At 41.3% G+C, this 13,564-nt stretch overlaps 1 protein-coding gene across 1 annotated transcript in view; it reads left to right on the top strand.

Moving 5' to 3' along the window:
• Positions 1–324: 324 nt before the first annotated feature.
• Positions 325–13,564, top strand: part of LOC113804577 (organic cation transporter protein) — a gene marked incomplete in the record, with an annotated part of 16,023 nt that continues 2,783 nt past the window's right edge. Inside the window, 5 exon segments of the mRNA XM_070138989.1 lie at positions 325–993; positions 2,731–2,851; positions 12,193–12,292; positions 12,615–12,798; positions 13,380–13,483. Of these exon segments, the coding sequence (XP_069995090.1) occupies positions 877–993; positions 2,731–2,851; positions 12,193–12,292; positions 12,615–12,798; positions 13,380–13,483 (626 nt within the window).

Genomic DNA, 13,564 nt, shown 5'->3' with positions numbered 1-13,564 from the left:
TCATTGCCTTTTCCTTCCATTCCCTTCCTTCCCCGTCTTCCCTCATTCCCTACCCTTCCCTTTCCCTTTACCCATCCTTCTTCCATTCTCCCTTCGCTCCCTCCCTTTCCCTTCCGTTCCCTTCCCTTCTCACACTTCAATGTTTTCCCAAACCTCCCCCACTTTTTGGCACGTGAGAAGCTGCGCTGGTCAAGGGGGAAGGGGGAGGTGGGGATGGGGGTTAGGTGGGGGGTGGAGGTAGAAATCCAAGGGGGAGTAGTGGGGGGGGGAGAGGGGGTATGCCAAGGGGGGTGTTAGTTGGGAGGGGTGTAGACTTTGGGGCTAAAACTCGTTGCGTTCTCGCCAGACTGTGGTTCGTTTGACGTGAGTTTAGAGGTAGTTAGCTGTCTGTGACTGAGAACCGCTGAATAGAAAATAAAAATCGCTGTAAATATTCCTTTGAGAAACACAATACAGAAAATTGGAAATCAAATCTAGAGAACATAGAAAAAAGGGGGAAAATCACTGAAAACAACAGGATATTTGATTTGGAAAAGATGAAAAACGGAGATAAATAGATATATATTTCACCTGAGTGCACTGTGGGAGAACCAGGAGGAGGCATGGCTGTCAACACAAAGACGCTGAAAGAGATAAGACGATAATCACTGATAAGAATCCTGTGTGAAGAACAAGAACAAGAAGGAAAGGACGAAGAAGAGGAAGACCACGAAGAAGTATAATAAGTATAACAAGAAGGAGACGCAGAAAAATAAAGAGGCATAGCATATAGAAAAGAAGCAAGAGAAGAAAAGGAAAAAAAAACATAGTAGACGAAAGGGAAGGAAAATAAACAAGCAGAAAAACCGGAAAGGAAGAAGAAAAGAAGCCGTAGCAATGGCCAAGGACCCAACGAAAGCAATCCCGGACCACAGCGCCCGCAGCAGCGACCTCGAGCTGAGTGTCTCGCGGCCGGACGAGGCTGACCCCGAGAAGACCAAGCAGGAGCGCCACGTAAGTTCCTTCTCTGTTTCGTGAAGGTGATGTTGTTGCTGATTTGAGTACGGGTTATCGGGGTTATTTTAGAAGGGCATTTGTGTTGTGTAGAAGATGGATAGAGGAAGATGCATGTTGTGTCTTTCACCATTTTCGTTGTTGTTGTTTTTTTCTCTCGCTCTCTTTCATTCTCCCTTTTCTATTTATTTCTTCATTTATCTTTTGCCTTTCTCTTCCTCTTACATACTTTTGGCAGTTAAATCATAGGCCCTAAGTTACGTCAAGAATGACAGCACTAATAAATGCTACTTGATTATGAAATTACATGATAAAGTAAAACCAGTCAAGGCGGGAGGTGGCTGGTTTTACTCAATGGTTGTTGACAGCAGTTAGATATGGTCTACTTAGATTATTTCCACTTGTAACATTTATTAGCAAACTAATTTAATGGGTTTTGTTTAAAAAAAAAATAAAGAAATAAAAAAAATAAAAAAAAGACAGTTACCCCTCATAGGCCATATTCCCTAGATAACAAATAATATTTATCTTCTCCTACCCCAAGGGACAACATGTATTAAATAAATTGTCTTCGACATGAAATCATAACAAGAAAGTGAAATTAAAATTATAGCTGGACTGGTGGGGGGGGGGGGTTGGGCCCATCTCCCAACGGTTCATTTCCTCGCCACCTGGCACAGCCCTACATGAGCTATCACGGTCCTGACACCAGCATATCCGGATCTCTCCTCTCCCACGAGATCCTCGCTCCGACGGTCAGAGAGGGATGGGCGATGCGGGTCCTTGTCGAGATGTTGACGCTCTCCAACATGGCTGCCGGGAAGCGTCCTCGGGCGGCCGGCCACCGCGTCCATCCTCATTCTGTTTCGAGGAGTAGCCATCGGCAGACTCATTATATAGCACACATATATATGCACTCCCCCTCGTTATTGTACGTTACAATACCTGTCACCTGAATTTAACCGTGAATTCCGCCCTCGACGAGGGGCGTCTCTCTCTCTCCTGCCTGTTTCGAGGAGTCGCCTTCGGCAGACTGCCTCTCCAGCAGCACCCTGCCCTCAGGCGGGCCGATGTTGTCAGCTTTCCCCTTAGCAACAGACTCTTCCCTCAAAAATATGCCCAGTCCAGTACAATCAACAAGAGAAACATATCACTAATGACCTATTTATGATTTACTGGGCATTGTTTACGTAAAGCTCTCTGTGACTTCAAAGTCCTCGCCGCAAGCACGTACCGACTGAACAAGTTGGGTGTAGGTGTGTATACATATATATTCAACAAAGTTGTTTTTCGTCTTTCAACATTTTGCTGTTCTGGATATGGGATAAGGAGGTTTTCACCTTAGTATCTAAAACTCGATATTGTCAGCTGGTTTCTCACATTTCGACAATAAAACCGTTCCATTTCCTCAGTTCGTAGAAATACCAAAAACTTTATTGAATTCCCATAAAAAACATTCAGTTCACTTCCCAAATGATAGATTCACAGAGACGAAAATGTTATGTAAATGAACAGGTAAGCAAATCAATAGGTGAACCATTATTCATACATACATGTATATATACATACGAACACGCGTATGTATATATACATTAATTACATATATACAAACATAAAGTGGTAAAGGACTCTAAAAAACAATAAACACTAAAAAAATAAATAGATAAATACAAAAAATCTAAAATAACACGAATCAACAAAATCCGCAATCACGTGTCCGAATTCATTTCCTTACAGAATGGCGGCGACTTCGACGAGGCGCTGGAACTCTGCGGGTCTTGGGGTTTGTGGCAGAAACTCGTTTTCTTCATCACGGATTTCTCTCAAGTATTCTGCGCCATCCACGCTGTGTCTTCGGGTTAGTTGAATCATTATTTTTATCTCCCTTTTTTATTTGATTTGGTTAGGAATTTTTATTACGTAATATTGATTTTTTATGATTTTTGTGGAAGCTGTCAGAAACGTAATCGGATACAGTGACGGAGGGGTGTGTTTATTTACTTTCTGTTTGTTTGTTTTTTATTCAGTTTCATTTTACTTGAATAAATATATAACATTTATATATGCTATACTATGGCGCACTTGCATCATCTTGCGATTTTATAACTATGAATAGACCATTGAATTTCTGTAAGGGAATGGTGGTAATGCAAGAACTGTAAAAGCACCACATAATGAATTATGCAAAAAAAAATGGACCTTACTTCCAAAGAAAAACAAGAAAACGACTAGAAGCACATAAAAAATACACAAACACCAGTAACAGTACTACGTATATAAATACAACTCGACGACAGACAACCCACGATGATGAAAACAAAAAGGAAAGCAAATGGCAAAACAGTAGACTCAGCGAGCTCTGGCAGCAAAGCAGCGCTATTCTCGAAAAAAATAACTTTCGTACAAATTAGGAAAAGTAAACAACACGCTAGCCAAGAGCACAAAGAAACAGGTGGATAAATAGAAATAAGAGGTAAATGTGCAAATTAGTCATTTGTTTACTGGTCTATCTATTCAGCTAATAATTAATTCACCTATCTATTTATCTGTCCAGCTATCTGTCTATATATCTGTATATCCATCCATATATCCATCTATCAATTTATCCATCCATCCACCCATTCATCCATCCATCCATCCATCCATCCATCCATCCATCCATCCATCCATCCATCCATCCATCCATCCATCCATCCATCCATAAATCTATTTATCTATCCATCCTTCCATCTATATACTTATCTCTCTATTTATGTATATAATTACATGTACTTCCTCGTTCACCTGTTATCATTAACTGCCTCTGATTAATTTCTCCTCCATTCGCAATTAAATAAGACCAGTAAAATCAACCAAATGCAGATTCTCATCTCTAGATTAGCTAACGTTTCGAGACATCTTGGACATCCTTCAAGGGCTTTCAAAGTCGTTCCAAGAAGTCCAACGTTTTAGTCCCCTGTTGCTGTTTATGCTGCCGGGAATTCCCCTTTTTATCGCGTTTTCCATTTCTTGTTGTTTCTGGTGTTTTTGTTTGTCTTGTGTTCGTTGTTGGTTTTGTTGTTGTTGTTGTTGTTGTGTCTATAGAGAAAGGTAGAATATCGTTTCTTTAAGTTTTTTTTTTTTTTTTTTTTTTTTTTTTTTTTTTTTTTTTTTTTTTTTTAGTGTGCGAAACTTTTTGATTTATTGACTTTATCTGTGAGATTAAAAGCGAGAGTTGTCCACGCGAAACTCAACCACGAGAGCGATGAACAAAATGTACATTATGGCGGAAAATAAATGAAATGAAACGCAGCGACAATGGAAACAGAATTATATATCGAAGAACCGAGGATTCCTTTTCAAATAAGATATAATACCCATTTTTTTTCTTCTTTTCTTTTTGCTTCGTCTTCGATCAGGAAATTTTCGTGTCTCGGAAACCCTATTCTTTCTTGTTCTATTCCTATACTATATTTATTTTACTTGAGGGCAATTCTTTGCGTCTGGCAGTTTAGTAAGTGAGCAGACGGCAAAAGTCAGATGGACCTCCGAACAAAGAATTCTTAAGGTCTCTACTTTGCCTCTATCTTTCCCCACCCTTTTCTCATTCATTTGCGGCACAGCAAGTGGGAAGGGCGTCAGCTGGCAGCAATGTAAACTATCTGTAATTTAAGGATGATGTTGGTTCTGAAGGCGAGGGTCTGTAAAAGAAATGATTTGGAGCCATTGTATAAACTTTTTATATGGAGTCATCGATAGGTCGATAGACATTTGCAGATAGACATAGGCACTCTAATGAATATATTGTAAGATAGGTAGAGAAACTGAATGACTGATTAACTGGTTAGTAAATAAGTCAATAGATATTTCTTCTTTTCTGGCATGTCGTTAGCAACATGGACTATTGCAATTTGTAAACAAACGAAGTGGAAGATAAGTCAATGAGAACACGGCATCTGATAACTCCTGATGTTTAAGAATTAAATATATAATAATAATAATAATAAACTTGATTTCGTATGAAACAGTTACAGAATATACACAAGGGACAAGAACAATGAAACATGTTTTAAAAATAAAAACAATATTAGGACAATGGAACTGAAGCATGTGTTTGTACGGCTCACATATAAAAAGATGTGGAAGATAAATAAGGAATAAAACTAATATGACAATTTTAGGCATAGTTGTGTTAAAATAATGAAGATAGGATAAAGTTAATATAAAACATAGATGATAAAATAAAGCATGTATGTGCTGAAAGATAAAATTCAATATTTTATCTTTCATGTTTTATAAAACCAATTAATGCTGTATATACGCAATTGACTTCCACTCCCTAAATAGCAACGTGCATTTGATATTACTTATTTTCCTTATTTTTTAATAATATAGTTGCTAGACTCCCACCCTAAGACTCTCACGCAAACCCACAGCGCCCAGACGCCTAATTGTCTTCAAGGTCGGGAGTCCCTTGCTCGCGATACGCAACAGAGACACTGTCTTGTCTACCTATGCTAAACTGCTTTAGAATTTCCTTGTTTATAGTATGTTGACACTTTATTTTCTCTCTTTCTCTCTTTCTCTCTCGCCTTTTCTCTCTTTCTCTCACACTCGCTTTTGTACATAGAGGCAGCACACTGAGAGATGTGGAAAATAAACTACTGAACAATTGCGGTTTAACCTCATTCGTGCATATTCCAAAGTTTCGTAAAATACATTTGCTAGACAACACAGAGCCCGATACGAGAGTCCACATCAAAGGATAAGATGAAGCAAGGGTATTTTAATCCATTCACTGTGCTGTTGATAACTGCAATGGGGACGGCCGTTCGGAGCGAGAACTGTTGTCGAACATCATATTTCTTTAAATGAATAGAAAGAATCACTGCATATATTAGTAAGGGATTGTAGTCCTCACATAAACTTAGCACACAATATCATCAGATAGATACATTATTATTTGTATAATTCATCTTATATTATTGTGATTATCAGAAGTTAACTGCCATTAACCGCTGTCAAAATACTCTTGAGAAAAAGTACATTTCATAGTTGGGTTCAGCAGCCTAAATCGGGGTTTCCTAACCAGAGGTGGTCGCACTTCCTGGGGTCTGAGGCAGCGTTCGAGGGGGTGCGAGGTGGCCTTCGAGGTATTACTCAAAATCAAGAAACAGGAAGAAAATAGCCATTGAATTGAAAATTCATTTGTAATTCATTTGAAAGCGTTAGTTAGTTCTTTGATTTTTGTATGAAGATATTTCAAGTAGGTGTTTATTTTTGTAGGATTTATTAAAATAATCTGGGACATAGTTTCCTGTCCATATGTTTCATTTTTGTTATATTATTAGAAAATGAAAAAGAATATATTCTTTTGTTGATCAAATTGAGCATAAATTCACCTCCTTTATCCTCAAATAAGCTATAAATTCAAGGGCGTGCGAGGACACATTGAAATTCCCGAAGGGGGGCGGGCATAAAAAGGGTTGGCAACCACTGGCCTACATGGAAGGAGATCTACCTGCAGGGTTATACGTACGTACCTGGGTCTCATTTATGACAGCTTCAGGTAATTGTGTGCACACGATGGAAGGGGATATGGGCCTGTGGTTACAACAGTCAGAAATGTTACTCTTTTCATCCTCTGGAACTGAACTAGTTCCACGACGCTTTCTTGGGGAAAAATCATGATTGAAGTAATAGTGTCATGTTGACATGACAGCAGTTTGCCATCATGTCAACATGACACAGACACATACTCAACACTACACCTATGGAGAAAATACGTTGGTAATTGATTTGTTTTACATTTTGCGTTGCTACTATTTTATTTGTTCTTATGTGCGTTTGTATTTATTCAATATAAGTGTAAATAGTCTTATATTGTATTTCTCATATAAGCAGATTCTGATGATAGACATCATTATAATGTGTGTGTGTATATATATATTTATATATATATATATATATATATATATATATATATATATATATATATATATATATATATATATATATATGCATATATATATATATATATATATATATATATATATATATATATATATATATATATATATATATATATATATATATATATGCATATACATACATATATATATATATATATATATATATATATATATATATATATATATATATATGTATATACACATATATATACACATATATAAATATATATATATATATATATATATATATATATATATATATATATATATGCATATATATATGCATATATATGCATATATATATATATATATATATATATATATATATATATATATATATATATATATGTGTGTGTGTGTGTGTGTGTGTGTGTGTGTGTGTGTGTGTGTGTGTGTGTGTGTGTGTGTGTGTGTGTGTGTGTGTGTGTGTGTGTGTGTGTGTGTGTTTGTGTTGTATCGCAAAAGCGACAAACAAAGGAGTGGAAGTTCCCTCCGCGTGCACTGAGCGTGGGCGTGGGCGTGAGTGCTGTTCACGCGTCCAGCATGTGGCACAGCACACGAATAGCGCGGGATGACCGGTCGCGCCAGGTCAGCAACCCTCGCGGCCGCTGGGCGCCGACACAGCCTGAGGGTTTGTCTGGTAATCGCTCGGTGTGGACGGCCTCCGCATGATTGCTGTGCATTACTGGAACAATATATATTGCAGTAATATGATAAACTATACCGTGTAGCGTATCGGTTGATTCAAATGCGTCTTGTAAGTAAATAGGAACTGCAAGGGGCACTTTATTTACTCCAGACTGGTGATAGATATGGACATACTTCATGTAACACAGTGATAGGAGTACATGTTCATGTGCAGTCACCTCCCATAGACAGGGAAACACTCTGGCAAGGTAGGAAAGCCACGGTGGCGCTCTCCAAGCTGCTTGTGGGGAGTTATGGGTCAGCTGAGTGCTACCAGACATAAACACAACCCCCAAGAGAGAGAAAATTGAGAAGTAATACAAATGCGCATTGATGCCAATATGATAATTTCGTCCTGCCCTGCGTCGACGGGGTATAGACCCGTAATCACGCCAAGCCGTCCGTCTCGCGCGCAGGTCGAGGCGCTCGCCGTCACGGCCGCTCGGAGCTCCTCGGAGAAGGGCAAGTCCCCGCCCTGCCTCGCCTGAGCGCCACTCTGCTCTGGGAGCTGACTGAACACACGTACAATTATGCGTGTCTATTCGTATTAATTGTAATATCTCGCAATAGATACATAAAGAAATGACACACCAATCAGAGAAAACGACCACCTATAAAAGTAAATGAAAAAAAATAAAACAAAAAACTACAAAAAACAACTTCACTAAAGAAAAAAAATCAAAATTACAGAAGAAAAAACAAACGAAAAAGAGCAGGTGAATGAAACCACAGAAGAACGTCGGGGAGCATTCCCGGCGCCGGACAAGGGAAACCGAGCCACGCGGGTTACTATTTCCACCTGAACCGCTGCGAGCTGGTCGTCGCGGTAGAGATTAGAAACATTTTCTCGCTGCAACTGGCGACATTCGCACTTTCATCGTCTCTGATTATTTAGCTTAATTTGTGCTTTTGTTTATATATCTTTTCCCATGCGTAGTATTGATCTTCATATTTGTATTCGATGTCCTCTTGCTTTGTTATTCTTATGCTTTGTTTTTCTGTTTCTTTTTTTATTCTTCCACTGTTTCTGTTTCGGAGAAAATATCAATGGCAGCTGCGTCAAAGCGACAGAAAGGCAGTAAGAAATCAAGGGCGACAAAGAGAGAGAGAGAGAGAGAGAGAGAGAGAGAGAGAGAGAGAGAGAGAGAGAGAGAGAGAGAGAGAGAGAGAGAGAGAGAGAGAGAGAGAGAGAGAGAGAGAGAGAGAGAGAGAGAAAGAGAGAGAGAGAGAGAGAGAGATGCAGTGACAGACACAGACAGACAGACAGACAGAGAGGAAGAGAAAGAGAAAGATAGAGAGCGAGATAGAGAAAAAGATAAAGAATGAGTGAGAGAAAAAGGAGACTGAGACAGAGTCCGAAAACGACAGAGATAATGTAAAAGGGAAATAAAGAAAGAGCGATGGAGGAAATAGGAAAAGCAAGAGAAAGAGAAAGTGAACGAAAGAAAATGACCGAAAGAGAGAGAGACCGAGAGACGAAGAGAGAGAAAAAGAGGGGTAGCGAGAAAGAGAGACAAAGAGAGGGAGAGATGAGGAAAGAGGGAACAGAGACGAAAACGAGACGTAAAAGAGAGACAAAGAGAGGGAGAGATGAGGAAAGAGGGAACAGAGACGAAAACGAGACGTAAGAGAAAGAGAGACAGAGAGAGGGAGAGATGAGGAAAGAGGGAACAGAGACGAAAACGAGACGTAAGAGAAAGAGAGACAAAGAGAGGGAGAGATGAGGAAAGAGGGAACAGAGACGAAAACGAGACGTAAGAGAAAGAGAGACAAAGAGAGGGAGAGATGAGGAAAGAGGGAACAGAGACGAAAACGAGACGTAAGAGAAAGAGAGACAAAGAGAGGGAGAGATGAGGAAAGAGGGAACAGAGACGAAAACGAGACGTAAGAGAAAGAGAGACAAAGAGAGGGAGAGATGAGGAAAGAGGGAACAGAGACGAAAACGAGACGTAAGAGAAAGAGAGACAAAGAGAGGGAGAGATGAGGAAAGAGGGAACAGAGACGAAAACGAGACGTAAGAGAAAGAGAGACAAAGAGAGGGAGAGATGAGGAAAGAGGGAACAGAGACGAAAACGAGACGTAAGAGAAAGAGAGACAAAGAGAGGGAGAGATGAGGAAAGAGGGAACAGAGACGAAAACGAGACGTAAGAGAAAGAGAGACAAAGAGAGGGAGAGATGAGGAAAGAGGGAACAGAGACGAAAACGAGACGTAAGAGAAAGAGAGACAAAGAGAGGGAGAGATGAGGAAAGAGGGAACAGAGACGAAAACGAGACGTAAGAGAAAGAGAGACAAAGAGAGGGAGAGATGAGGAAAGAGGGAACAGAGACGAAAACGAGACGTAAGAGAAAGAGAGACAAAGAGAGGGAGAGATGAGGAAAGAGGGAACAGAGACGAAAACGAGACGTAAAAGAGAGACAAAGAGAGGGAGAGATGAGGAAAGAGGGAACAGAGACGAAAACGAGACGTAAGAGAAAGAGAGACAAAGAGAGGGAGAGATGAGGAAAGAGGGAACAGAGACGAAAACGAGACGTAAGAGAAAGAGAGACAAAGAGAGGGAGAGATGAGGAAAGAGGGAACAGAGACGAAAACGAGACGTAAGAGAAAGAGAGACAAAGAGAGGGAGAGATGAGGAAAGAGGGAACAGAGACGAAAACGAGACGTAAGAGAAAGAGAGACAAAGAGAGGGAGAGATGAGGAAAGAGGGAACAGAGACGAAAACGAGACGTAAGAGAAAGAGAGACAAAGAGAGGGAGAGATGAGGAAAGAGGGAACAGAGACGAAAACGAGACGTAAGAGAAAGAGAGACAAAGAGAGGGAGAGATGAGGAAAGAGGGAACAGAGACGAAAACGAGACGTAAGAGAAAGAGAGACAAAGAGAGGGAGAGATGAGGAAAGAGGGAACAGAGACGAAAACGAGACGTAAGAGAAAGAGAGACAAAGAGAGGGAGAGATGAGGAAAGAGGGAACAGAGACGAAAACGAGACGTAAGAGAAAGAGAGACAAAGAGAGGGAGAGATGAGGAAAGAGGGAACAGAGACGAAAACGAGACGTAAGCGCACCCAGCCACCCGCGGGTCCTCGCCTCCCCGCGGGTCTGAACCAAAGGCTAAAATTACACGGTCTCTCGCCCGCGTCGCTGACACAGTTTTCCGAACTGCAACTAAAGTAATGGGTAAAATAGATCTTATGATAGATAGTTTTGAATAATTATATAGGTACATACAGGTATGTATATAGAAATGTAGATGGATAGATAGAAAATTTGTTTATATATAGATATGTAAATACATCTTGGTAATGATATAGATAGAAGCAGATATAAATTAAGATTTAGATAAATGAAGATAGAAATGAAGATATAGAGAGATGGATGGATAGATAGTATATTCAATTTTCTCACGAATTCAACCCCTGCATGCACGTGACTACGCACGTACCCGCTAATCGTAGTGAACCTCGTTGCCGCGTTCGCTTATACACTCACAGTTACACAATCCATGGAAACTACCGCTCGACCCGTGTCTATATATATAAACACGCGGTAGGAAAATTCACTCGTTCTCCGTTTTCTAAACCTGAACACAAATCATTAACAAAAAATGTGGAGACATAAATCATTTATGCCTCTCCCTTCAGTTTTCACAAGGTGTTTGCGTTCGCTTGGACGCGTTAATGTTAGTCACCCGCTAAACAGAGCCTTGGAAGGTAATGCTCGTAAACTTTGCTACTAAATTTGTCCCTCAAGCTTGCGTTAATGGTTAATGGTTAAGATAAATGTGCTAGACATCTAAGGTCATATAGCACTATAGGAAAGTATAGTAAAGGGGGATGTCACGTGATAGTTGTTGTGTCAACTATCTATTGCGTTCATTAACACAATCTGTGTATGTATGTGCGAGATTCCCTGCAGTTCTTAAAGTAGCTTTTCATCACCCAGGGACTGACGCCAGATGCCCTTGGCCTCTGCCGCTTCCCCATACACTCCCCAGCCCTCCATCTTCCATCCCTTTCCAATTCTCTCTCTCTCTCTCTCTCTCTCTCTCTCTCTCTCTCTCTCTCTCTCTCTCTCTCTCTCTCTCTCTCTCTCTCTCTCTCTCTCTCTCTCTCTCTCTCTCTCTCTCTCTCTCTCTCTCTCTCTCTCTCTCTCTCTCTCTCTCTCTCTCTCTCTCTCTCTCTCTCTCTCTCTCTCTCTCTCTCTCTCTCTCTCTCTCTCTCTCTCTCTCTCTCTCTCTCTCTCTCTCTCTCTCTCTCTCTCTCTCTCAGAGCTTGCCTATTTTTATCATGTTAATATTTTTAACTCGCTTAGGTGTGTTTTTGCTTACACATCAATAGTATCATCCTCCTACTTCTATCAATGAATCTATCTTAAATAGACAACTGAATGCCGCATTTACCTAAAGTGATGAATCAAAGCCTTGCATCTATCTGTAATGATGAATGAATCCCTCTCTATCTGTCTAAAGTGACAGATCAAATACTACACCTATCTAAATCTAGAATAAGAAATCAAATCCCCCATATCTATCTAAATATCGAATTAAATCGGCCCTCCTTTTCGTAGCCTTCCTGAGTGCCACGCCGGAGCACTGGTGCCGCGTGCCAGGCGTGAACGCAGAGACAACGGAGCAAGTTTCACTTCTCAAAAATATTTCTATACCTTGGTGAGTCTCCTTAAGTGGTTTGTGTTGTTGTTATTGCTGTGTTGTTAGTAATGGTGGGATTTTTTGTTATGGTTTTGTTTTTTGTAATAGTTTTGATTCAGGAATGATCGCTTTTATCATTACCATGTGGCATTAGTATTCTTATTGTTCGTTGATGTCATTATCATTCAGAATCGTCATTATCCTTATTACTATTATTGCCCCCTCCTTCATCATCATTCCTTGTCATCCTCCTCACCATCCCCCCTCATCAACCTCCCTCACCTTTCTATCACGCTTTCCCTCACCGCCCTCCCTCCCTCACCACCACCACTCCTTCCAGGGACGAGGAGGAGGGCTTCTCCAAATGCACTTACTACGACCACAACTACACGGCTCTGGCCTCGCACCTGTCTGGAGACTCCTGGCAACCCGAGGACCTGGAGGAGCACCTGAGCAACAAGACGAAGACCTGTTCCTCGTGGATCTTCGATGACTCGGTGTTCCAGTCCACGCTGGTGTCTGAGGTGAGAGGGTAGAGGTGGGTGGGAGATGGGAGAGGTGGGAGGGAGGATGAGGTGAGAGGGGAGAAGGAGGCTGGGGTGGGAGGGAAGAGAAGGAGAAGGAAGGATATTGGGCAAGGGGGAAGAGTGGTGGGGTTGAGAGGGGAGAGGGAAAGGGGAGGAGGTTGGGGTGGGAGGGAAGGAGATTGGGCAAGGGTGGAGGGGAGAGGGAGGTTGGGGATGAGAGGGCATAGAGAGCAGGTTTAGGGGTAAACGGGAAGGGGCAATAGGAGAGGGAAAGTTGGGGTGTGAAGATAGAAAGGATACGGAGGGAAAGGATGGGAGGGTTGAGGGGAGCGGGAGGTTGGGGAGGGAAATTGGGCGAGGGAGGAGAGGCAGGGGTGAGAGGGAGGAATCAAAGGGAAGGGAAAGAGAAGACGAGGGGATGGGGAGGCTAGTGGCGGAAGTGGGGAGAGGGACAGAGGGAAAGTATAGGGAGGATTTGGAAAATAATTTAGGAGAAATAGAGAAAAGAGAAGACTAGAAAGATTTTTTTTTTTTTTTTAATCTCACGCCTTCTTTTCACTTCCCGATGCCGCCCACAGTTCAACCTGGTCTGCGGGCGCCGCTGGATGATGGCCACCGTGCAGGCGTCCTACATGAGCGGCCTCCTCGTGGGCTCGCTCGTCATGGGCCAGCTCTCGGACAGGTAGGAGGAGAGCCGAGATGAGAGGCAATAATGAGGAATAATAAAGCCGAGGCTGGAGGAATTTCTATCAGCCTGAGGAAA

Source organism: Penaeus vannamei, chromosome 25 (assembly GCF_042767895.1).
Source record: "Penaeus vannamei isolate JL-2024 chromosome 25, ASM4276789v1, whole genome shotgun sequence".
Taxonomy (NCBI): Eukaryota; Metazoa; Arthropoda; class Malacostraca; order Decapoda; family Penaeidae; genus Penaeus; species Penaeus vannamei.
This window is presented reverse-complemented; position numbering and strand designations above follow the sequence as displayed.